Source organism: Acomys minous (genome assembly GCF_964271855.1).
Source record: "Acomys minous genome assembly, chromosome: 14".
Classification (NCBI taxonomy): domain Eukaryota; kingdom Metazoa; phylum Chordata; class Mammalia; order Rodentia; family Muridae; genus Acomys; species Acomys minous.
Genome location: NC_140496.1, coordinates 90,113,147 through 90,139,561, shown reverse-complemented (window position 1 = coordinate 90,139,561; position 26,415 = coordinate 90,113,147). Strand labels below are relative to the sequence as shown.

The 26,415-nt window shown below is 44.0% G+C and overlaps 1 protein-coding gene across 6 annotated transcripts in view; it reads right to left on the bottom strand.

The window, feature by feature from the left end:
- The window catches only part of SLC9B2 (solute carrier family 9 member B2), a 44,736-nt gene extending 19,650 nt beyond the window's left edge, over positions 1-25,086 (bottom strand). The window contains exons 1-7 of one of the 6 annotated variants that reach the window (XM_084755913.1): positions 24,958-25,086; positions 13,839-13,973; positions 12,629-12,809; positions 9,694-9,864; positions 6,120-6,262; positions 5,273-5,400; positions 2,958-3,133 (exon numbers count right to left, since the gene is read on the bottom strand). In XM_084755913.1, the coding sequence (XP_084612039.1) occupies positions 2,958-3,133; positions 5,273-5,400; positions 6,120-6,262; positions 9,694-9,864; positions 12,629-12,809; positions 13,839-13,928 (889 nt within the window). In that variant the 5' untranslated portion in view covers positions 13,929-13,973; positions 24,958-25,086. Of the gene's footprint in view, positions 1-2,957; positions 3,134-5,272; positions 5,401-6,119; positions 6,263-9,693; positions 9,865-12,628; positions 12,810-13,838; positions 14,051-24,247; positions 24,400-24,957 lie in introns of those variants that run through there. The other 5 variants (XM_084755911.1, XM_084755914.1, XM_084755910.1 and 2 more) reach the window with 5 other exon arrangements.
- Positions 25,087-26,415: the final 1,329 nt, after the last annotated feature.

The window sequence follows — 26,415 nt, the reverse complement described above, 5'->3', positions numbered from 1 at the left end:
AGGATCTCTGTGAGTTCCAGGGTAGCCTGTCTACAAAGCGAGTCCATGATAGCCAAGGCTACACAGAGAAATCCTGTTTTGGGGGGCATATAACCACACAGAAGGGCTTTCTTACAGACATTTCCTGTGCTCTACATTTTAAAAAAGTATTCTTTTATGTGCATGGCTGTTTTCCCTGCATGTAAGTCTGTGCATCACATGCATGCAGTACTCAAAGAAGCCAGAAGAGGACCTCAGGATCTCCTGGTACTGCAGATTCAGGCAACTGGAGCTGCCATGTTGATTGGGCACCAATCAACAATCAAACCTGAGTCTTCTGGAAGAACAGCCAATGCTCTGAACTGTTGAGCCATCTCTCCAGCCCCATACTCTCCACATTTTTAATATAGGTGACTTTAAATGTCTTTTAAAATGTGTCTATCGAGGTGTGGTAGTGCACACCTTTAGTCCCACCACTCAGGAGGCAGAGGCAGGCGGATATGAGTTTGAGGCCAGCCTTGTTTACAGAGAAAGTTCCAGGACTGCCAGAGCTAAACAGAGAAACGCTGTCTCAAAAACAAAAACAACAACAACAAAAACAAAACAAAAACAAAAAAACCAAACCAAACCAAACTGAAACAAAACAACAAACGAACAAACAAGCTTCTGTTTTCTAAGAAAAGAAAATACATTGTTGGACAAAACTTTCAAAACCAGCGCAAGGTACAGTTTAGTTACTTTTCATAGGTTTACGTACTTAATAGTTTTCTTAAGCCTAGCAAATTGTGAGAGATAAAACCCATCATTCAGGGCAGGCTTGTTCTACTGTGTTGTACAGTTAGATGGACAGGGAACAGGACTGGTCCAGTTTTCAAGTAATAAGCGCTGGGTCTGTAGCTCAAAGTAACCTAAGAATCTGATGAAGTAAAAACATCTGCCCAATTCTTTATGGTAAAAATAAATCTGAAACTAATTATTTGTTAGATTTCCCTAAAAGAATTTTTCTTTGTGTGTGACTTAACCTCTTTGGGATATCACAATTAAGAGGAGCTATAGAGCCTGTTCACCATCATAGCAAACAGGGCTCAGGAAAGTTAATTTTGAGAGTCTTTGTTAAGACATCATGTAGAAAAATAGTGTTAAAACTGTTCTTTAAATAAAGCCATGTTTCTTTTCATGTTTATTTTATATGTGTGGGTATTTTGTCTGCATACCACATGTGTGCCTGCCAGAAGAGGGTGTCAAGTCCCCTGAAGCTGTAGTTACAGATGGTTGTGAACCACCATGTAGGTGCTGGGAATTAAACCTGGGCCCTCTACAAGAACTGTAAGTGCTCTTAACCCCCAAGTCATCTCTCCAGCTCAAAAAGCCATTTTTCAACTGTCTTGTGACAGAAGGTACCAATGAGTCATTGTGGTTTCTTGTTTCTACACTAAGCATTTCTCATATTTAAAACAACCCCCCCACACACACACACATAAGATGACTTGGCAGAGATAGTTTTCTAGAAGGTAAATGACGTGCCTGCTGAATGTGCTAGGGTTTTGGGTGAGCGTGTCAGTTGCCTGATAAGAGCAAAGTCCTAGGCTGCATTCCCTTCTCTGTCAACTAAAAACAAAACAAAAGCCCATCCATGATGTCAGCGTCATGCTAGAGCTATTCCGAGAAAGAATGTACCATATTTTTTGGATCATAAGATGCACCTTTTCCCCCAAAAAAGTGTGTGTGTGTGTGTGGGGGGGGGGATTAGGGTGCGTCTTATGGTCTAATTGATGGTTTTTTACTGTTTTTCTTGCTTTTACTGCTCTAAAAACTGGGTGCATCTTATGGTCAGGTGCATCTTATAGTCCCAAAAATACAGTACTAAATTCAGGGTGTGGTGGTACACGCCTTTTAACCTCAGTACTTGGGAGGCAGAGACATGTGGATATCTGAGTTCCAGAACAGCCACAGCTCCACAAGGAAACTCTGACTTCAAACAAACAAACAAACAAACAAACAAACAAAACCCCTCAAAAACAAAAACAAGAAGAAAAAGGAAAGACTATATTCTAGTACTCTAGAGGGTCATTAATGTGCTTCAGTCTCCTGTATGGCCAAATGTCACTTAAAACAAACAAGATGTCACTTAAAACAATGAAACAAAATTCTTGGGCTCACTCCTAAATGTCCTCTCAGGAAATCTAGTCAGAATTCAAAACTTCTCATAGCAGGTTGTAACAGGCAGGCAGAGGTGACACAACGGAGTCAGCCAGGAAGATGCGCAAGCTAGGGAAAGCTCAGAGCCATTTGCTCTAAGAATTCCCGTGTGTCTTCTGTTCTTCTTGCCTCCTCTGTGAAGCCATGGTTCCTAGTCATGGCTACACTGGCTCCTATTCCCAAGGCTCTAGATTTAATTGGTCTAAGGTAACGCCTACATTGAAAAAAAAACAAAAAAACCTCTCCGGGTAATGCTAATATATAGCTACAGGTGAGAGCTGCAGCTTTAAGGTTCATATGAGTTGCTAGAGTCATATAGCAGAGTTAAGCTAAAGGTAATTATCTATTAGGTCATCATAGAGAAGGGGAACATTCACAGGTTACAGAACAAGAAACTGGTACTTACAAAAGACTAATTTACAAGGAACTAAGAGCAAGCTAAAGACAGAACAGAAAATGCTCCTGTTTTAGAATCACAGTATTCCTCTTTCCTGGACTGCTGTCTCTTTTATGTACCTATTGCAAAATCTACTCACTCTTTTGTGTGGTTGCTACACTGAGACTTTCCTAGACCTCTCCAAGAAGAAACTGTTCTGTAATCCTCCTACCCTCAGTGCTCCTGTCCTATGCTCCAAAGAGGGGGACGATGGGTATCTTCCTCCATTTGTGATGGCTCTGCAGAGGCGTCCAGTCCCTCCCTCCTATGCAGTGTCTTAAGCAATCCTGCCACAATGTAAACACCGTAAGAGAACCACATGCCCTTGGATAGGTGATATTACCTGTGGAAAAGGCCACACCCAAGCATGTGTTGAAGCCAGTGATGGCCAGGATGTCATCGAAGCTGCCAGCAGCCATGAGTAAAGTTGGGATCCCTTTTTCAACCCCATAGCCTCCTTCCTGCAAAAGGAGCATTGAAGGCACCACAACTGCTGGAGACACTGCACCTACGACAAAACTAAGAGCGGAATATGAGACACTGTTCTAAGCAAGCTGCTCACCACCACCTGGAAATTTATAACGATGCCTCCCCTTTCTATACTTTTACAGGTTAGGTTAGACTTTGGATGACTGTAGTCGCTTAAACAGCCCAGAAACACAGAGACAGAAAGGTCTATAGAACACTGCTTTTTGAAATCTATCCATGGACAATCTGTTTTGCAATGACCAAGGCTGCCTAAAACATATGCATTATGAGAGATATTGAATACATATAAATGTATATACCAGTCATGCTTTCTTTTTGTTTTTTTATGGTTTTTAAAAATAGATTTATTTACTTATTTATACAGTATTCTGCTCGCACGTGAGCCAGCAGGCTAGAAGAGAGTACCAGATCTCATTATAGATGGTTGTGAGCCACCATGTGGTTGCTGGGACTTGAACTCAGGACCTTTGGAAGCATAGTCAGTGCTCTTAACCTCTGAGCCATCTCTCCAGCCCACTAGTCACATTTTTTAAGGTGCGAAAAGTTACCATGTGCATTCTGAACTGCACCCAGGCTTCAGTTAGCTCTGGAGAGTGAAATAAGAGAGCAGGAGGAAGAGGCTGTAAGAGGGGCCAGGAGCTGGGAAGAGCAACGGTGTGTGTGTGTGTGTGTGTGTGTGTGTGTGTGTGTGTGTGTGTGTGTGACACTGGGAGGCGTTTTACATACTCACCGAGCTTGAAACACCCACTTCTTCCAGGACTTCACACATATAAGCTAATTTCATCACCACCATAACAGCAGGAAATAGGTACAAATAAGGAAATCGAGGCAAAGAGAGACTGGATAGCTGGAAATCACAGAGCTGCAGCTGGGATCGAGGTAGTACCCTCTGAGTCCTGCTTCTGACAGGCCGAATTTCTTCTTGCCCATATGCAAACACCACATTCTGGCTCTAGGCTTTTAATGTATCCACAACTCATGGCTCTCACTCACTGGGCACGCAAACATGACACTGGAAGGAACGGGTAGGAGAGCCACCAAATCACAATGTCTGCTGGCAGACACAGTGGTTCCAGATGCTTATGAAGGCTCTAGGGTGCGGGGTGGGGCATCCAGCATCTAACTCCCAGGCTTGGAGTTGGGCATGGAGAGGGGGGAAAAAAAACCCTACAACTTCTTCAGTAGTTTAGTGTTCGGTATTGCAGGATATTTGATTATTGTACACAGAAAATCTAATTGTTAGCAAAATATAAAAGCTTAAACAGACTCAGCTAGGTGTGTCCTGAGAGAGGCAGCTTGGGTGTGCCTCTGAAGCCCTCCTTTGATAAGAGTGCTAAAGAATAGAAAGTTTTGGCCTATTTTAAGGCAAGTTGCTTGGGAGAGGTCTTGCGGTCTTTGCTCTCTGACCAGAGGCAAAATCAGCTGGGTGGCCTTGAGGCCTCCCCCCTGCTGCCCCCCCCCTGCCACTGCCCCCACTATGTTGGTGACATGGTTCAGCCTCCCAAAGGTGTAGGAGCTGGAGCCTTCTTTATAACAATTGGACATTTGAGAGCGCTCTCTCTCTCTCTCTCTCTCTCTCTCTCTCTCTCTCTCTCTCTCTCTCTTGACTTGGGACAGCCCTTATGGGAGGGGGTCTGGGTTAGAGCTAGGGATTTTCTCTCTGGGCTTGCAGGAACAACACAGAAGCAGCTGGCCGGGCACAGGTAAACAGTATTCTAGGAAAGAGAGCTAAGGAGCCCTCATGGGATTGGAGGAGTTCAAGAGAAAGGTAGACTTGCTCAGTAAAAGGACACAGACAGAAAGGGATTTCTAAAGAGCTAGGAGTTTAGTTGTAGAATGAGGTTTGTAAATAAACATTTTGGATATAGTTACGAAAATAAAATTACCTCACAGAGCTAAGCAGTTTACACCCCCTGTGTCTGTATTGTTAAATATTAGGTAACTTAAAAGGATAAATAGTACAATTTAGTTTATTTCAATCACTGCAACAGTTAGCGACAGAGACACAAACTGTATCTTACAGCTAGATTGTCTAGATGCTCAAAAGTGCCTATGATATATTTTATGGTTCTTTTAAGAAAATGCCATTTTACATTCTCTTAAATGGAATCAGGAAGTCCCAAATGCCCCTTAATATTTTCATATGAAAAAAGAAAAAAAGTTGTTTACCCTAGTATGAAGCCCCACTGCCATGGCAAATCCATCAGGAAGTGTGAAAGCAGGGCAGAAGCACAGGCCTCCACAAGGCAGGGGCCCATGGCCAGCCGCACACACACACCCTTCAGCTTCTTCAGGGCCTGAAAAATAAGAGTGGACACACCAATATGTCCCTTTGACAGTATGTGGACAGTACGACCTCCAGCACTTTCTCAGACCATGCTCAGCCATCATGGGTTTTTCAGCTGATTAATTTTACTCAGTAGGAATTCACTTCTTCACTGTACATGTTTGAGAGACAGTGTACTAAGTTCTCATTTAAGGCCCAAGTTAAAAGTCAGTGGCCTCGGTTCCTAAAATTGGTGAGTGTTGGGGCGAAGTTTAGGGTCACGCGGGTGACTTTCGAGTCTGTGTTTACAACCCACGTACAATCTAATCATATGGCCTATGGCCCCAGAAGGAGGCCAAATGATGATTCTTGTCCCAAAGAGCACTCATTTGTACGTTCACAGGTATACAGGCAAACAGCATTTTCAATAGCATGCACAGGACTCATTCCATTTGATAGGCAGTCCTTTGAATCAATGCAGTCTGCCCTACACACATATATTAGGCTTGACACATTGCCTATATCTATGACTTATGTCTATGTTTTCCCCTTCACAGTGATACCTCTCCTTCAGAGCATAGCATCCGAACTCCTGTGAGGCACAGTAGGAGTACCAGGCCCTGCCTGGAATAAACTCCCTCTGCCTGAGAGTGCCATGTGCATCGTCCGTGTTCATTTCCTGAAGCTTGACCCTTGTAACAGCAGAAGACCATCCGTGCTATTCAATAGTTAGAAGTTCACACTTCATACCTTGGAATCCAGACCGAGGCCAGCACGAACCAAAATGACAGAAAGCGCGATGCTTCTCAAAGAAGAGGACCACTTGTGCTGGATGCGGACATTCTCACTGATGACTGGGACATTTCTCAAGAGAAAGCCAGCGAGCAGCATGCCTTGAATGGATCAAGCAGGCCTAGTTAAGTTTTCAAATAGGGAGATTGTTTTATTCAGCACTTTACATGAAATGAAGTTGAATTCATAATTAAAATACATATGATAAATAGAAAGGTCAAAGAAAATATTTTATGTGTAGAAATGATTAGAATAATTAATATTGTCCAAATGGCTGAATATAGAAAGGACACACAAAGTGCAGCACTTAGAAGGAATAATGATAAAATCCTAAATAAGATGCTTTAATCCATTGTCAATTCAGTCATCCCTGAGTATAGTTCCAGGAGTTTTTTGAAATGTCAGACAACCTGAGCCATCAACAACAGTAACTACTTATATGGCTTCCCCCCTCTCTTTATTTATTTATGGCTGCTCTTTTACCTTCACAGAAGACAATTTAGTAAGATACACATAACACACTTTGTAAAGGTTTGGAAGACAGTTAAGGTAAACGTACACTGCCCTGCCACGTCCAATGGTGTCTCTTAGTTGATGTACTGCTCACTGTTTACTGTCTTCATTGTTTTATACCAGAGGGGTAACATAGAATCAGTTGTAGACAGAAGACCATGACTTCTGTCTATGCAGTGGGCGAATGCTAGGAACTATAATACAGCAACAAGCTTTCAACCATCAGAGGAACAAGACTAACAATCCCATGTGAAAAAACTGAGAAAAGATAAGCGAACAAGGGGTCCAGGACAGGGGAGGGAGGAAATGTTTCTCGGACAGAAAGTGGTTGTCTCAAAGGTGTAAGAAGTTTCCTTCTGCCAGTTTTTTTCTTCTTTTTTTCCTGAACTCCATGAACAGTAACACCATATGGATACACTAAAATCAGCCATGCTAGAAGTATCTGTTTGTTTGTTAGGGTTTTGGTTTTTGTTTTGTTTTGTTTTTTGTTTTTGTTTTGTTTTGTTTTTCTCCTCTCCAGGAAGGGTTTCTCTGTAGCTCTGGCTGTCCTAGACTTCACTCTGTAGACCAGGCTGGCCTTGAACTCAGATCTGTCTCTGCCTCTCAACAGCTATGATTAAAGGTGTCCATCACCGCTGTCAGCCAAAGAACTTGAGGCCTTTACTGTCCCTGCCTGGCCTGCCATACCCTCTTCACACAGTGTTCCCACATGCACCACACTTCACACTGAGAAACACATTTACAAAGGTTAGGAGACTGTTAAAAATAGAGACAGCCGGCTGGTGGTGGCTCAGGCCTGGAATCCCAGCACAAGAGGAAGGAGGCAGAGGCAGGACAGCCAGGGCTACACAGAGAAACTTTGTTTCAAAAAACAGAAACAAAACAACCCCCCAAATAGAGACTAATTTGACTTGCTACAGACCCTGCTCAATGCCGACCCATGGTTTCTCACCACAGCCATTTAGTGTACAAAAAAAAGGCTCTGTGTTCTGAATCCTGCCATCCTGCTCTCTAGAACACAAGAAGATGTCTGCAGTGCCTGTTTATTCATGATTATTAAGTCTTTGAGAATGTCACACAATGGGTTTTGCTTATATTCATGCCCCCTGTACTCCTTCCAGATCCCAGCTCTACCGCCATCTCCCTGTTCACCCAGTGCTGTGTTCTCTCTCTTTCTTAACCCCATCAAGTACAATCTGTGTTGTCCACACCCAGAAGTATTTGGGCCACTCTGTTAGTAGGAGGGATAACATTAAGAGGTGCTCACCTGCCCCCCCCCCCTCTCTCTCGTGAAGTTGAAACTAAAACATCACTTAGGAATGAAAAGTCACAGTAGCTAGGCATGGTGGCGCCTGTCTTTCATCCTTAAGCTCTGGAGACAGAGGCAGGTGAATCTCTGAGTTCAAGGCCAGCCTGATCTACATACAGAGCAAGTTCTAGGACAACCAGAGCTATACAGAGAAGTCTTGATAAACCAAGGGAAAGAAGAAGAAGAAGAAGGAGGAGGAGCAGGAGGAGGAGGAGGAGGAGGAGGAGAGAAAAAAGTCACAGTGTCTACCATACCTCAATTTATCTGCAGTCCCACAGATAAGTAAGTTCTCACAGAATGTCCTTATTCGAACTTGACAGATTCCTGTGCTTATAATCAAAGTGGGTGATGTTTAACATAGATTGGATAAACCTCAAAGTGAAATAGTTGTGCACAACCTCACTCAGCAAAGAAATCACGCACATTACCTAGAAGAGGGGGTATTGCCAGGGTCATAGGTCAGATTTTTACTTACCCTGATGATAAGACGAGTATATGACAACATTATAGACCAAAATGTCACTCTTTTAATGACCAGAGTGACTTACAATTTAATAAGACCTTCCAGACGGTGGTGGTAACACGCCTTTAGTCACAGCAGTCTTGGAAGGCAGAAGCAGGTGGATCTGATTTTGAGGCCAGCCTGGTCTACAGCGTGAGACCTCAGGACAGCCAGAGCTACAGGGAAACCCTTTTTGGGGAAAAAAACAAAAAACCAAAAAAAACCAACAACAACCAAACAAATGTAACAAGTCGGGTCTTGTAGCATTTACTGACTTCTGCATCACAGACACTTCTAGCATAGCTGATTTTAGTGTATCCATGTGCTGTGACTGTTCTCGGAGTTGGGGGGGGGGGGAGGAGGGCCAGAGGAACATCATTAAACGCCATAATCTCAAGAGCTTGGATAAGAGGAAATATAGTAGAAAGAGTTAAGACATGGTACATTTTGAGAACTCATTGCTCTTATTTTTACGTGTAAGCTATTTAATTGTAAATTCATATTACTTGATTTAAAAAAAAAAAACAACTCACCACATCTAATGCCTCCTCACAAAACTCCTTTAACAACTGGAGCCAGAGAGATGGCTTAGCTGGAATTGTACCTGCCTCGCCAGCCTGGTGACTTGAGTTTGATCCCCAGAACCCACATAAAGGAGAGAACTGACTCCATACAGCTGTCCTTTGACGGGTGCTGTTGGCACACAAGTGCCCAAGCACACACTGGCCAGAGTGCGTGTGCATGCGCGCGCACACACACACACACACACACTCACACACACACACACACATACTCACACACAAATACACACAAATAAGTTTTTGCTTTAGTTTGTTTGTTTGGTTGGTTTTTGAGACAGGGCTTCTCTGTGTAGCTCTGGCTGTCCTGGAACTCACTTAATAGACTAGGCTGGTCTTAAATTAAAAAAAATCTGCCTGCCATCGCCTCCTGAATGCTGAGATTAAAGGTGCATAACACCATTATCTGGGTTGGTTTTTTTTTTTTTTGGTTGTTGTTGCTGCTGCTGCTGCTGTTGTTGTTGTTTTTTTTGTTGCTGTTGTTGATAATTTTTTAAATTAAAATTTGCCTTTCATCTCCAGGACAGCAAATACTGCAATATTTTATTCCTTTATTTTACAAAGTGTTTCAGAATATTTTTTAAAAGCTCTCATTTGCTTCGAGGAGATCAGGGAGCATTTAGCACTTACCAAGAAGAGGAGGCAGAGGAGGCAGTGTTGGAAACTTAATGAGTCCAAAAAGTTTACCTCCCGCGACTGCGCAGTAGAACAGGATTATAATTCCAAACAGATTTCCTCTGGGAAGACATTCGGGGCCAGTAACTGACCAAACCATAGCCCACAAAAGAACAACCATGGTACCTAAAAAATGACAACAAAAGAGAATTAAACACACACACACACACACACACACACACACACACACACACACACCACAAATAAAACAGAGAACACAGGAAAACTTTTTTTATATGTAAATTGTGTTGTATTCTGAAATTGTTTAAAAATAAATGTTGAATCCATATGCAAATGTTTATAACCATAAATTATAAAGGACACGAGTAATGTGAACAAATAGGTGATTACCATCCAGTTCAAAAACCAGGGAATTAGTGGGGTGGAGGTGGAAGGGTGGTGCACACCTTTAATCCCAGCACTTGGGAGGCAGAGGCAGGTGGATCTCTGTGAGTTCGAGGCCAGCCTGGTCTACAAAGCAAGTCCAGGACAGCCAAGGCTACACAGAGAGACCCTGTCTGGAAAAACATAAAACATAAAACAAAAACAAACAAACAAAAAGAACCTGGGAATTGGGCCGCTGCATGGTGGCACACACCTTTAATGCCAGCACGCTCAGAGAGTTCAAGGCCAGTCTGGTCTACACATTGAATTCCAGGACAGCCAGAATTTTACACAGAGAACTGGCAGTGCCTCTGAACACACCTGTGGCCTGTCGGCAGCCCCTTTTCCCTTCACAGTGCAAGAAGGATCCAACACCCTCCTGCAACATAAAACAGTTGCTATTACAGAGAACGACCACTGCCTTGACCCTTTTAGTAGAAATCTGAGATCATCTGAACTCCAGTTACACTCCAATATGTAGTTCTGCCTTGAATTAAACATTAACTATCACTTCTTATGCAATCAGTGTTTGGTTAGAATTATCACACTTAAAAAAAAATAAAAAACATGATCCATCTCTGTATTATCACAAAATGAGAAAAGTAATTAAAGCAGTAGCCAAACGTAATGTCTCTTTTTCTAAAGCCTCAATTTTTTTTTCCAGAGATGTGAGCTACTATTACAATGAAATGCCTAAGGCATCTTCAGAGACTCTATTTTGCAACAGAGTATGCAAGCTAAGATTTCCATAAAATGTTACAGGAAGAATGGAAGGCAGATCTTTCCAGCTCTTAAGGTTTAGATTTTATTAAAGCATAAACTGAACTTTTTTTTTTTTTTTTTTACTAATTCCACAATTAGAAGCATACAATGCCACAAAATGCTAAAAAAAAAAGATAAAAATAAAAATGATTCCTCAAATCACACTATTCCTTTTTACATATTCTTCTACTGATATCTGTTTTTATTATAAATGCTTTAACTAGATATGTGTCATCTTTTCAGTGGTAAAATTTTAAAAAAATGTATAAAGGAAAGAAGAGGTATCAAATTACGTATGGCCTCTTTAAATAATTCATATTTTGAGACCTAGGTTTCTGTGTTCCTAATAGTTTAACATTTCTCCCCCCCCCGACCCCCCACCCCACCCCCGCAAAAGATTCAGAATCTTACTTTTCCAGTAAAAACATTCACCGCCTAAAGTACAACATATTATATTTGTTTTCATTGGCTGGCATAATAATGATGAAAATCTCAGTGAGTTCTCCCTTCTGAAGCTTACAGACTTGGGTCAGGCTGGGTGAGTGGTGCAGGCTTACAATCCTAGCACTAGAGAGGCAGAGGCAGGAGAATTATGATCCTGAGCTATACAGACTTTAACAGCCTTTGTTGAAGCAAAGCAACACACACACACACACACACACACACACACACACACACACACACAAATGCACAAATCAAGGTCAAGAACTGGAAATTGAGAATTGAGCCTTGATTTTCTGGAACCAATACAAAGAAAGCCATAAGCAGTGGTGGCGCATGCCTTTAATCTCAGCACATGGGAGGCAAAGGCAGGCAGATTGCTGGGAGTTCAAGTGAGGCTAGCCTGGTCTACAAAGTAAGTTCCAGGACAGCCAGTACTACTACACAAAGAAACCCTGTCTCAAAAAAGTAAAAACAAACAAACAAACAAAAACCATAAGTATATGACAATCATGTTTTCATTTGTCAATAATTTCCAAAATTGTCTTAAAATTTGCCTTTATGGACAATTTTTAGTCCCTTCTTTCTCATATTATTGCACAGTTAACATACACCATGTGTGCTCATGTGCACAGAAACACACATGCATGCACAAACACACTCTCCCTTTGTGAACAAAAAGTCCTATCATTGATTCTGAACATCTATGTAGTCATCAAATTTCTAATATATTTTAGGTTACCTCCACAAACTAAAAGACAAATATATCTCAGCTGATATAAATCCTTCTCCCTCCCCCAAATCCTCAAAGTTTACAAAGACATGGTTGAATTGCAACCATCTCTTGTGAAATGACAGGCCTTGGTGAGAAGCTTAAACAGAACACTGCTCAGGATTGGCCTGCGTTTGTTGTAATGACATTAACATTTACATACTGTTTCTCTGGTGATGAGACATTTACAATCAGTGCTCCCATTGGAGCCTTACAGTGGTTGTGTGAAATTATTCAGATATAGGCCTTCTCTAATCTCTGCTATCTTGACTGGATCAAATGTGGTGAGCACAGACATCTCTGAAACCACAGTTTCAGAGAGGGTAGAGCTTTTTTGTCCCATGACCCTTGAACGACCGTTTGAAGCAGAGTCACAACCATTGTCAACTGCTCTGTCTACGGGTTTTAACTTAAGAAAGAAGTGAGTTTCTTCTTGTCCTTTTACTGATATGGTTTTGGAAACTCTCACTGTGATTCCATCTTTGATGCTCTTTGTTTGAGTTCCCCCCTGCCACATTTGTGATCACTCACCATTTGTGATCGCTCTTCCCACTAAGCCGCGTGGAGGGCAAGCCAGTGTGTGCTTCAGATGCAACAAGCTGTTGGGTTCTGTTGGTGATTTCTGCGGCCTTTCTTCACTGCTGTTCAACAGGTTACTGCCTTCTGTTGGCTCATTTCCATCTGCGCCTTTAAGGTTAATGATTCTCTCCTGCTGTATTTTAAAAAAAGATGTTTTTTTTTCCAAACTTTTCAAACTGTGTTTTTATATGCCCTTTAGATATTGGTTTAATCACATTTCAAAACAAATTCCCTTTATTAGAATCTAGGGTAACACCTTATAAAAAGACACACCACTTCATTACTAACAGGCCAGCTTGTGCTTAGAACAAGACCCATTGAACAGTAGTTAAAAACGAGTTCCTCTGTTCAAATGCTTGTGTCATGTAAACATAAAGTTATATAGTACAACACCAGGCCCCAAAATTGGTATAGCTAAGACACAGTTCATGACCACGTGAATATACCAACCAGAGTGATCCAAGAAAGAGGAGGGAGGGAGGGAGAGAGAGGGAGAGAGAGAACAAGGAAGGCAAGGTCACCACAGTCTTCTAGAAAAGTGGTTCTCAACCTGTGGGGTCATGACCCCTTTGCGGGTTGAGCTACCTTTTCACAGGGCCTGCCTAATTTTTAAGGTATGATATTGACAGTATGATGGATAACAGTAGCAAAATTACAGTTATGAAGTAGCAATGAAAAGAACTTTATGACCACAGCATGAAGAACTGTATTAAAGGGTTGCAGCATTAGGAAGGGTTGAGAATCACTGCCCTAGGGCTTAGACCAGGGACACAGAGCGCTTTGTAGGCTATTTTGTTAGCCTCAGGTAGGGCCAGCTTTCAGTGACCTTAGCTGGGAAACAAGTAGACGCTATCTACCCTCATCTATATATGAACATGACAATTAAGCATGAGGAGAATTTTTCTTTCCTTTTTTTTTTTTTTTTTTAACGAGGTCTTCCTAGGTAACTCAGGCTGGCCGTGTAGTCAGCATTTCTGCATCACTCCTCCAAGTGCTGGCATTTCAGGAGAGTGTCACCCGGCCCTTCCGGGAGAGTCGTTAGTTGACTGGTAGAGACTGAGAAGAAACAGTTTTCTCAGGTTGGAAACAAATAGTTGTGTGCTTAAGAAAACAGCTCGGATTTCCTGCCTTTGATTGGAGATATGATTTTTTTTTTTTTTACCTGTACGTCTGGATGCTCAGAAGCCGTGTGACTGGTCCCTGTGGGGGGCTTTGAATACTGACAATCACCTGTCGTATCTTCATTCTCCATATCTTACGATTTCAAAGACGATGATTCGGAGATGAGGGTCCAGATCTGGTTTGAAGGACACACGGCAGTAACTGAAGACCGCGGGCCGTAGATGAGTAAATTCAGTTTCCTTTCCTTAGAACCTGAGGGTGGACCCACAGTAACTCAGACTGCTCTCACCTTTCCATGGCTGATTTTTTTTTAAGCCCTACATATTATCTTCATGCTTATCTAGTTTTTTGGCTGCTCTTGAAATAAACCCTTGGTGGCCCTATCACATCTTAAGTCCTTTCCCATCATCCCTTGCGGGTCACGCTTTGAAACACAACCCTATCACTTCTAGATTGTCCTAGCTAATGGGCTGACACTACAAGCAGGACTGCTCAGGTAACTTTCCAGTGTTGACATCCGGAGTGAGTCACCAGGGGCAACCTCTTTCGGTCCCATTATTTTCTGAGGGAGGAGAGTCATTTATTCCTCCCTTGCCCATATTTCTGTAATATTGCAATATTGTAAAATGTTACGATTGCTGCAGTAACATTTTCCCACGTGAAACTTTGAGTACCTTTGGAAAAGAAGCTGTGCAATTTTAAAGCTTTGGAGAAAAGAAATTATATGGTTTGCCTTGGCTGTAATAATTTTCTTGGATATATTTCATAATCTTTTTGGATAGTTTAATTCTACTCGCCTCAATTTGAGATCATTTTCTGTTTTTGTGGCTTTCAGAGCAAGTGAAGAAGTGCTTAGGAATCTTTTCAGCAGTTTTCAGATATTTCTAAGGCAGAAATATAACCTCAAATGAAACAAAATCCTTAAATGCAAAAAAGGGAATAGATGGCAGTGGGCCTGAAGCATCCTTGTCCTTTTCCACGGGCAAGTGAAGCAGACTTTGAAAAGTCTATACAATGTTCCTTCTGATTCTATTTTGTGGAATAGTTTGAAGAGAATTGGTATTAGCTCTTCATGCCTGTCAGATGTATTGGCCCAAAAGGCTGAAGATGACGCTCCAACATTATAGAGAGTTTTGGGTGACTGTTTAGGTAGCAAACTGTCTCTGTCATTTTGTCATTTGAGAAGCTGCTAACCCACACTCCCTGTATACTCAGGTAATTAATTTTAGTCCTTCTCAAGTCTCTGATGGGGTTGAAGACCAGATAGTTTAGTTTTACAATTCAGCTTAGTTGTTTAGGGGTTAAGATGTTTTTAGGTCTAGACAGTTGTTTTAAGTTGATAATGACAAGATATGATAGATATTGATTTACATTCAGAATTTTAGATACACCAAGATAGGAAAGATGGTTTTCCTTGAGGCTGCCAAATACAAATAGGCAAAATGCTATGAATGTAACAGTTATATAATTCCTGGTTGTTTTGTAGTTCTTCTTGCTATAGGTAGTTTATTGTACACATGTGTAATAATATAAATGTATATGTAAAAATTAGTAAATAAAAAGATAAAATAAAATAAAATAAAATAAACAGAAAAGTCTATACAGATATACTTTCCCATAGTATCCCATAGCTTGTTAAAAAGGCTTCCCTTCTTCAGCTTAATTTTAAAAACCAGTGTAAATGCTTAAAATTACTCCCGGCACCATTTAAACGAACAGGGAAGAGCTATAAAGCTGCAAATGTCACACTTCTGTCTTTGAATTCAATACTGTTGAAAGATCTCTGCACAGGCAGAGGCTGATGACATTCTTTCCTTTTAAGATTTTGTTTTAAATTATGTGCATTGTATTTTTTAGGCCATAAGATGCACTTTCCTTGCCAAAATCACACCTTATGGTCTGATTGCTGTTTTTACTGTTTTTCTTGTTTTACTGCTCTAAAAACTGGGTGTGTCTTATGGTCAGGTGCATTTTGTTTGTTTGTTTTTGCTTTTTGTTTTTTATTTTTCAAGACAGAGTTTCTCTGTGTAACAACTCTGGCTGTCCTGCTGGAACTCACTTTGTAGTCCAGGCTGGCCTCGAACTCATGGAGATCCACCTGCCTCTGCCTCTCAAGTGCTGGGATTAAAGGCATGTGCCACCACTGCCCAGCCAGTCAGGTGCATCTTATAGTCCGAAAAATATGGTATGTGTTCCTGTTTGTGCACATGGGTGCAGGTGCCCATGGAGGTCAGAAGGGGACATTGGATCCCACAGAGTTGGAGTTACAGAGGGCTGTGAGCCACCTGATATAGGTGCTGGGAACCTGTCTTAGTTACAGCTCTATTGATGTGATGAAACACCATGACAACTTAAAGAGGAAAACATGTAATTGAGGGCTTGCATTCAGTTTCAGAGGGTGAATTCATGATGTGAGGGAGGAGGGTCATAACAGGCAGGCAGGCAGACAGGCAGACAGGCAAGCAGGCAGGCAGACAGACAGGCAGACAGGCAGACAGGCAAGCAGGCAGGCAGGCAGGCAGACAGGCAGACAGGCAAGCAGGCAGGCAGGCAGGCAGACAGGCAGGCAGGCAGGCAGGCAGGCAGGCAGACAGGCAGACAGGCAGGCAGGCAGGCAGACAGGCAGACAGACAGGCAGGCAGGCAGACAGGCAGGCAGGCAGGCAGGCAGACAGGCAGGCAGACAGGCAGACAGGCAGACAGGCAGACAGGCAGGCAGGCAGACAGGCAGGCAGGCAGACAAGCAGACAGGCAGGCAGACAGGCAGACAGGCAGGCAGGCAGACAGGCAGGCAGGCAGGCAGGCAGACAGGCAGACAGGCAGGCAGGCAGACAGGCAGGCAGGCAGACAGGCAGACAGACAGGCAGGCAGGCAGACAGGCAGGCAGGCAGGCAGGCAGACAGGCAGGCAGACAGGCAGACAGGCAGACAGGCAGACAGGCAGGCAGACAGGCAGACAGGCAGGCAGGCAGACAGGCAGGCAGGCAGACAGGCAGGCAGGCAGACAAGCAGACAGGCAGGCAGACAGGCAGACAGGCAGGCAGGCAGACAGGCAGGCAGGCAGGCAGGCAGGCAGACAGGCAGACAGGCAGGCAGGCAGACAGGCAGGCAGGCAGGCAGGCAGACAGGCAGACAGGCAGACAGGCAGATAGGCAGGCAGGCAGACAGGCAGGCAGACAGGCAGGCAGGCAGGCAGACAGGCAGGCAGGCAGGCAGGCAGGCAGGCAGGCAGACAGGCAGGCAGGCAGGCAGACAGACAGGCAGGCAGACAGGCAGGCAGGCAGGCAGACAGGCAGACAGGCAGGCAGGCAGGCAGACATGGTGCTGGGGCGGTAGACCGAGGTCATAGCAGATCCACAAGTTTCAGACAGAGCGAGGTGCTGGTTCCGGCATAGGTATTTTGAAACCTCAGCGCCCACCCCAGTGACACAGCTCCTAGTCCTTCTCAAACAGTTCTACTAAATAAGGACCAAGCATGTGGGTATATAAGCTCACAGGGGCTAGTCTTGTTTAAACTTCTGCAGAACCTGACTCTTAATGCTGAGTCATCTCTCCAGCCCCAACACCACTTGCTTTCTTATTTGCTGCACCAGTTAGTGATGGGAACATAAGTGAAACCATTTTTGTATCACTTGGAAACTACACTGAAAACATGACACGTTGTTTTGAACTAAGAATTCGTCTTGACAAAATAAATATAAACACGTTATGACTTAATGAATGTTATTGTTGTAAAAGGAGATAAATATTTACAGTGTGAACCTAACATGTTTTGACTGTGAACAAAAGAGAAAAATATTTATGTGAACACGTGCAAAATACCCCAAAGCTAAACACCTGGTAAGCCTGATGAACCATGCACTGAAACACACAGTGGAACGACTGAAACCAGACAGCGGCCCCTAAGGATCGCACTGCTGTGCTCCAGAAACACTGTAATTCAAGCCTCGGCAATGGTACCCATCAGCAGCAAGAGGACTTTGAGACTGGCCTCTGTGTGGCTCTGGCTTCCCACACAGGCCCACCTGTCAGTGCTAGGCCCTGGCCAGTGCTTTCTAGGACCTTCTGGGATTTCCACCAGTGCCATCCTCCAGCCTGCCAGAGCTGAAGGACTCTAGGGCACATGTGGATGGAGCCCTTAAGCTCTGGAAGTGTTCTAGCAAGAAATGATTCACGGTGGAACCTTGTAGCTGTTTTCTGTTCAACCAACTGTTGTCCTCGTGGTGAGATGTCTGCTTGCATATTAGCAGGATATTATAAGGAATGTTTGTGTGAATGAACTAAGAATATCCAAGAGGCAAATCTGTGTACATCCTAATAACTTAGTGTCTCACAGACCACACTCCCTGCAGTTGCTTTTTTTTGTTGTTGTTGTTGTGCCCAAACATGAGACATAAACAGCACAAAGGAGGAAGGGTTTATCTGAATGGTTTCAGAGACACCATTCTCCTCGAAGGACAGAGTATAGGGCTCTGTAGCAACCGGGAGGGAGGGCTAGAAGAAACCAGAGAGTACAGTGAAAGAGTGAGAGTAAATGTAGGAGAACAAAACACACACACATACACACACACACACACACACAGACACACACACACAGACACACACACACACACACAGACACACACACAGACACACACACAGACACACACACACAGACACACACACAGACACACACACACACACACACACACACACACACACACACACACGAGAGAGAGAGAGAGAGAGAGAGAGAGAGAGAGAGAGAGAGAGAGAGAGAGAATACAAATATACAGAAATAGGCCAAAGTAATGTCTAGCCAGTATGGATACATCCCAAGGACTCACATCCTTAAAGAAACCCTATCTCGTGTTTTTGGCTACTTCTTAATAATGCTATAATTTTATGACTTCGTCCATCAAGTAGTCAGATCATTCTGTTAGGCCCCCATTTTCTACTCTCCTAGGTAATTCTAAACCCAGCGGTTGACAATCAAGATTAACTATTACATTTCTTGTTGGGCATGGTAGCATACACCTTTAATCCCAGCCCTCGGGAGGCAGAAGCAATCGGATCTCTGAGGCCAGCCTGGTCGACAAAGTGAGTTCCAGGACAACCAGGGCTTCACAGAGAAACCCTGTCTCAAAAAAGTAAAACCAAATCAATCAAACAAAAATCATCAAATGTCTTGCCTGCAATATAACTAGGCCAATGTTTAATGGGGGAATTTTCTTGAGAATTTACTGATATTGCTTGATATCATCATCTATTGCTTCAAAGCTCACATTTTGGAACTTAAACCAAAAGGGATATCAGTAAGCGGTGTATATACCTAGGAATGGGTTAAGCCACCATTCAAAGTGATCCACTCTCTTGAACAGAACAGTGCTCTTTAAAAAGAGGTTGAAGCCAGGCACAGTGGCACATGCCTATAATCCAGGCACTCTGGGAGGGTGGAGGCAGGTGAATCTCTGTGAGTTCGAGACTATCCCGGTCTACAAAGTGAGTCCAGAACTGTCAGGGCTAGACAGAGAAACCCTGTCTCAAAACAAACAAACAAACAAACAAAATAAAATAAAATAAAAAGAAGTTGAAGGGTTGGACATGGTGGCACACACCTTTTGTTTGTTTGCTTGCTTGTTTGTTTGAGACAGGGTTTTTCTGTTTATTCCTGGCTGTACTAGAACTCGATCTGTAGACCTGGTTGGTCTAGAACTCAGAGATCTGCCTGCCTTTGCCTCCTGAGTTCTGAAACTAAAGGCATGTGTCACCACACCCAGCTAGAACACACCTTTAACCCTAGAAGGAGGCAGAGACCAGCTGATCTCTGTGAGTCCAAGACCAGCCTGGTCTACACAGAGTTCCATGACGGCCAGAGGTAGATAGACCTGTCTCAAGTGTGTGTGTGTGTGTGTGTGTGTGTGTGTGTGTGTGTGTGTGTGTGTGTGTGTAACTGCTCTTCCTACTCTGCAATGTCAGGTGGTATTGATCCTCCATCCTTCCACACAAGGATGCAGCAAGAAGGTACTGGCTTTCAAAGTTATCAGTCACTGAATCTCTAAGAACCATAACCTTGGGACTTCCTGCCTCTTCCTGGGAGGAATAAATATACTAATAAATTAAGCAGTTTGTATTTTGGATAGCAGCATGAGTGGACTGGAGTGCTCAACAGCTGGTGTTCACCCATTAACGAGTTGAGACAGTAGGTCCTCAGACTCATGCAACATCAGTTTTTTGTTTGTTTGTTTGTTTTTCCTTCTTTGTTTTGAGGAAGCTCTCCCTTCTGTAGCTCAAGCTAACTAGCCTTGCATTCAGCATCCTCTTGCCTGACTCTCTTCAGTGCGCCAACATGCCAGACTCCCATATGAAGTTTCTACGTAGAACAAACATTCTACTTCTGGGTTCTACTTATCAACTCCAGTTTAACCTTCACATCTCAAAAGGTTCCTCACTCAGCGATGAGGAATTCAGACTAGGACGTGGAGGAGGTTGGAACATTCCTTGAGAATTGCTGACATGACTAAGGATGTTTCCCTGTGTAAGAATGACCTTCTCCGAGAGTTCTAGGTGTGTAATTACAGGCCTGGGCTAACAATGGAAAGCATCTGTTGGGCTTTGTGGTTTATTACCCTGGTGGTTTTGTTGACTCCTCATGATGTAAAACACTAATGAGATATAAATATAAGAGAATAAAACTTAAGTGAAGAGTGACCCAATTATTGCTTCTCTCTATTCTATATTCCTTCCAAAGACAACATTTTTAATTGCAAATTTAACACCTTATTCTTTTTTTTTAAATTTTAGTTTATTAATTTATTCTTGTTACATCTCAATGGTTATCCCATCCCTTGTAACCTCCCATTCCTCCCTCCCTCCCATTTTCCCCTTACTCCCCTCCCCTATGACTGTTCCTGGGGGGCACCTCCTCCCCCTTTATATGCTCATAGGGTATCAAGTCTCTTCTTGGTAGCCTGCTGTCCTTCCTCTGAGTGCCACCAGGTCTCCCTTTCCAGGGGACGTTAACACCTTATTCTTATCTTTAGAGTCTAATATATATGCTACAGATATGGCTTACTGCATATCTAAAGGCCACTTGGTCAAATACAACAGTGGATCTCTTGCTTAGCTCTAGTGATAAAGGACTGGTCTAAATCAGTGTCTATAACAGTTTAGCCTGGGGCTATGAGGGGTTCCTGCCAATGACTAATATATTTCTTTTATAAAGGAGGAAAAACTTAACTTTTTGCCTTTAAGTGCGTGTTTGTGTCGGGGGGTGGGGGGGAAGGGGGTGGCGCTTGGGTTGATCAAGGTTCCACGTGTCTTGGAACCTTAGCAGCTGTCTGCTTTTCCTCATGCACGGAGAAAAAGTCAAGACAGTCTAATCATAGACAGCAGCTTAGAGCTCTGACAGCACTGGGCTACTGAATAAAGCCTAGACCCCTCAGACACCATGTTCTGTGAGAAAGAGAAATCTGTTATTTTCAAGGGAGTTTTGATAATCAATCAATCAATCCTGTTAACACAGCCGAAACATTTTGGCAACTATAATAGGTTAATTTCTTACCGAATCAGCTCTCAGGACTTGAGGTGAGAAGCAGCGCTGGAACACTTTTGGTCAATGTCTGTCTAGCTGCTAGACACATTATAAAATCCTGATAGAAACTCCGTGGTCAAAACCCTGGGGTAGTCATGAGCTGCCGGACCCAGGCCTTGCAGAATGAAGCCATTTGTAAAGGAACTGGAGCAGATCATTCCAGACAACGAAATTGCTGGAGAAAGGCTCACAGGTGAAGTGAAGGGTCATGCTGTGCCATATTAACTAGGATATAGCAAGGTGCAAAATATGTGCAGTCCAGGGAAGTGACCTCCACACCTAACCCCATAGCTTCATGTCCCGTATAACAAACAAACAAACAAACAAACAAACAAAAACACAGGAGTTTAGGCTTAGATGTCTCTAGGGTCCATGCACATCCAGACATCCCTCTAGGTGTTTTAAGCAGAAAGATATGCTACAAAGAGAATTGGAAAATCCTGAGATTTTTTTTTTGAGGTGCTGGAAAAGGCAGGGTCTAGGCTGGGCTCTCAAGGATGAACTCTAGAATACTAGCAACTGACCATTAAGAAATGTTCTATTTTTGCCACAGGCAAGAGTTTCTGTAGGGCGTGTGAAATTCAAGAACACCATGGTAGCTGTCAATCTGCATAGGAGAATACTATATTTGTCATGGTTTGAAAGCGAATGGCCTCTATAGGCCCATATATTTGCATACTTGGTCTCTATTAGTAGAACTGTGTAGGAAGGTTCAGGAGGTGTGGCCGTGGTGGAGGAGGTGTGTCACTAAAGGCTGGCTCTGAGGTTTCAAAAGCACATGCCATCCCCAGTGTGTCCCTCTGTCCCTTTAGTGTGTTTCAAGAGGAGGGTTCTCAGCAGCTGGTCCAGTGCCTGCCCACTTGCCTGCTGCCATGCATCCTGTCGAGACGATTACTGATTTAACCCTCTGAAATTATAAACGCACCCAAAATCTCTTTCTTCTGGAAGTTTCCTTGGTCCTAGTGTCTTATCACAGCAATAGACAACGTTTAACCATCACTTGAAGCAGAGACTCATGATGTAGCCTAGACTGGCCTCAAACTTTGATTCTATTGCCTCACTCTCCTAACCTGCTCCACTGTGACCCCCAGAGCTCCCCACTGCTCCAACGGCCTCCCATCAACCACAAGGTTGAGGATGTAACTCCACAAGACGAAGTCTGCAAGGGCCCCCAACACCAGCAGTTCAGTTCTGAAGACTGATACTGCCATCAACAGGACCTTCCTTGCCAGCAGAAAACATTAAAAAAAAAATCACAGGAAGATGGCCTTGTCCCTTTGAAGGACTCAGGCACATTATCTACCTGCTAGACTCTAGATCTGAACCCAGTCTCAACCACAAGAAAAATCTGTGGCATATTTTTAGTTTTCCACTGTGGAATGGACAAGATCACATGCAAGAAGCAGATGAGTGTCAGCGCCTGCATTCACACAGAAACTTTGCATCTAAGACCCAGAGTCCAGGATCCAGGGTCCAGGCTTTGCCACCATCACTGGCTGATTGTTTGTTTGTTTGTTTGTTTGTTTGTTGAGACATTGTCTCACTATGTGAGATAGCTCTGCTTATCCTGAAACTCACTATGTAGACCAGGCTGGCCTGCCTCTTCCTCCTGGCATTAAAGGGTTTGGACCACTACACCTAGTTCATCTGGCTCATTCTTTTGTTTGTTTGTTTTGGTTTATCAAGACAGAGTCTCTCTGGGTTAGCCTTGGCTGTCCTGGACTCACTTTGGAGACCAGGCTGGCCTCGAACTCGCCTGCCTCTGCTTCCCACGCCCGGTATCTGGCTCATTCTTAATGCCTTCTGTGGGTACTTCAAAAGTGGGGAGGATATAGTTGGTGGGGCTGTAACTTTAAATAAAGATTTCTTTTTCTTTTTGGTTTTGCTTCCCTCCCCCCAAGACAGGGTTTCACTGTGTAGCCTTGGCTATCCTGGACTCTGTAGACCAGGCTGGTCTCGAACTCACAGTGATCCACCTGCATCTGCCTCCCTGAGTGCTGGGATTAGAGGCATGCACCACCACACCCTGCTCTCTAAAGATTTCTTATGGCAGAAAATGCATAACATTCCTCAGTTACTGGGTTGGTTAGATTTTTCTTGACTTGACAAAAGCTAGAGTCACCTGGAAGAGGGACTCTCAATAGGAGAGAAAAAAAAAGCTTCCATTGATTGGTTTGTAAACAAGTGCGTGGGACATTTCTTGATGATTGATGTGGGAGGCACTTTTGCCCACAATCCCTGGAGCAGCTCGGACGCTAAGGACCTAACATTTTGTTTAGGTATACCCAGCGTTCTGAACTCCTGTAGGGTGGAGACACTATACAGTCCACATTTGCGTCTCCTCAGAGAAGACATAAAGGTGTCTGCTAAACTTTCAAACTCTTCTTCATTCAGGACTTTCAGAGAATCAGTAAGGCAGCATCCACGAGAAGGCTCTGCAGCTGAAGCAACTGCAAAGGTGGTGGGGGCCAGGGAGCATTTTACAAGGAGTGGGTCTTTAGGGAAAATAGTAGACCTGTGCCAGGCACCCGCTCCAGCCTGCAGCTGGTGCCGGCTTCTTGCTGGGAGGCTTAAGCTTCTTGCCGTTAATATTTTGGTAAAGTACCTCTCACCGGAGTGAGACAAGAAGCTGATTCCTGACAAGTCAAAGAGCCACAGTTTAAATTCTCAAGGCAGGCATAATACTGTCCAGTGTCCAGACCTGAAGATTACCTGAGGTGCTACCCAATCCAAACATTGAGGGCTAAAACAAAACCAAGGAAAACCCCTGCTCAAACTACCTAAAAATCATAACACGTGCGCATGTACACACACGCACACGCACACGCACACGCAAGCACCAGCTATGCCTGTGGGTTATTTGCTCAGTGCTACTCACATCATTGACTCCCAGCACAGGCCACCGGGCTTCCGTTGACTGGGAACCAGGCCTCGGTTGTGGTGGTGATGCTGCACTAGGTTAGCAGGCGCTGTGCTAGGGGTTTGCCGGATAACTAGGAGGTCCAGCGGCGCGGGCGGGGCAGGGCGAGGCGGGGCGGGGCGGGGCGGGGCGGGGCGCTCTCTCCGGGTTCAGGGCTCTGCTATCAGCCTGAGGGAGACCCTGGCCCCGGCGCCCCGCTTCCGGTACCCTGTAGCCGCCTTCCGCACTAGGCTGGGCACCAGCAGCCTGGCTCGCTCACTGTTTCCGACCTCTCCTACATTCTGTGATCCCACGCCACCTCCAGGACTCCCAGTGGCTTCTCACCCCCCATGGAGAGGCAGGATTCTTTCCTTCAGGTGACGAGGTGGAGTAAAACCTTGCGTCTATCACTGTAAGCCTCTTGCTATGTTGTTTTACTGTAACCCTCCCACCAGCCGTTTGTTTTTTATTTCTGACTTCTAGTTCGGTGTCTTTCTTTACTTTCTTTCTCTCTCTCCCCCGCCCCCCTTTTCTTTTAAAGCGAAGTTGAAGTTTGTTAAGAGATTTTAAGATAGAATTTGAACACTAACTAGAGCAAAGGGATTGGAAAGCTCCCAGACAGAAAGACACACCCAAGTCCCAGGAGGGGGTTGTGGGCATCTCTAAGCAGAATTGCTCTCATCCCTTACCTGGTTTCACTCCTGGAGCAAGTGTTAAGTTCAGTCTTGGGTTTCAGGCGTGCGGGTGTATCAGGTAAATTTCTACGCCAGACAGAAATCACGGCTGGCTCCTCTAGCCCATCCCAGGAATCCAGGCTCCAATCAGTACCTTTTCTCTGAGGCAATGAAATTATTCTTTTCCTAACATGAACTCATTTTCTAAAACTTGCAAAAATTTCCATTCTCATTAGCTTCCTCTTCCTGCAGACTAAGACATATTTTCCTCCACTTCCCCCCCCCCCCATCGCTCATATGATGTTCATGTGATACATCTCTTTAATTGATTGACAAGTGAAAAGTACTGAACTTTTTAGCTAGAGTCATTCTTTTTTCATTGCTTACATATACTTCTTATAGTGCCTGAGCTCTGACAGATGGAACTGGGCTTCTCCCTGGCTGTTGGAGTCTATGTTGTAGACTCCACTTTTTTTAACTATGCGTGTTCCTGCTCACAACACACAGTAGCTCATTAATCTCCTGAAGGGACTCCGGCCAGCTCGAGCGTAGTGAGTATGGCTCTGGCAGGCCTTGCTCGTCTCCTTGCTAAAAACCGTTAGATGACATTCCTAAAGCTAGTCACCAAGGACTGACTGTTCCCAGATTTGGCCACTTCCTCCTCCGGAAGCTGACTGCCAAGGTTCAGCTATCAAAGTAGTGAAGTCCAGCAACCCCTTTGGCTCACCTACTTAACATGCTGAATTAAAGATAAACGTCTCATCCTAATACAGGTTTCCCCTTGTGCCTTTATAAACTGCCATTTTCCGTAGCGCATGTCTGTCTCTTCACCCAGAGGCAGTCTTCTGTCACCCTCTGGGCCAAATATCCCTTCCCCAGTTCCCTCATGCTCTATCTCCTGTCTTTGCCTCCTTTTTCCTGTGCTCTGGGGCCAATAAATCTCCTTTGTGCCGAGAACTTGATCTTGGGGGTCCTGAGCCGATACTTTTCCTAACAACTCCAGTGTTCCATTCATTCACTGGATAAGAAGTTACAGCCTTTTTATCATGCTGAGAGAGAGAAAGAGAGAGAGAGAGAGAGAGAGAGAGAGAGAGAGAGAGAAGAGGAAAGAAAAAAAGAAAGACAAGCCATTTAGTCCAAATCCCTAATTTCATAAAGTCCTGTGGGGTGGAGACAGTATGCAGTTCACAAACCCCCAGGACAGAAGAATGATGCTATCAAAGCCAGGGAGAGCTACGTGGTGAGACTCTGACTCCATAAACAAAGAGCAGACCACCAAATGACAGGTGGCTGGGTCTAGATCTCAAGTCTGTCCGCCACCTGCTTGTAGAATTCCTGACCGGAGTCCTACTGACCTTATCGTTGGAGTTGTTGGCAGAGCTACTCCAAGTATCCTTTGTTGGGGATTTCAACTCAAATTCGCCAACCGCACCATCAGCATCCATGGGATGTTGCCCCTTCACTGTGGGGCCC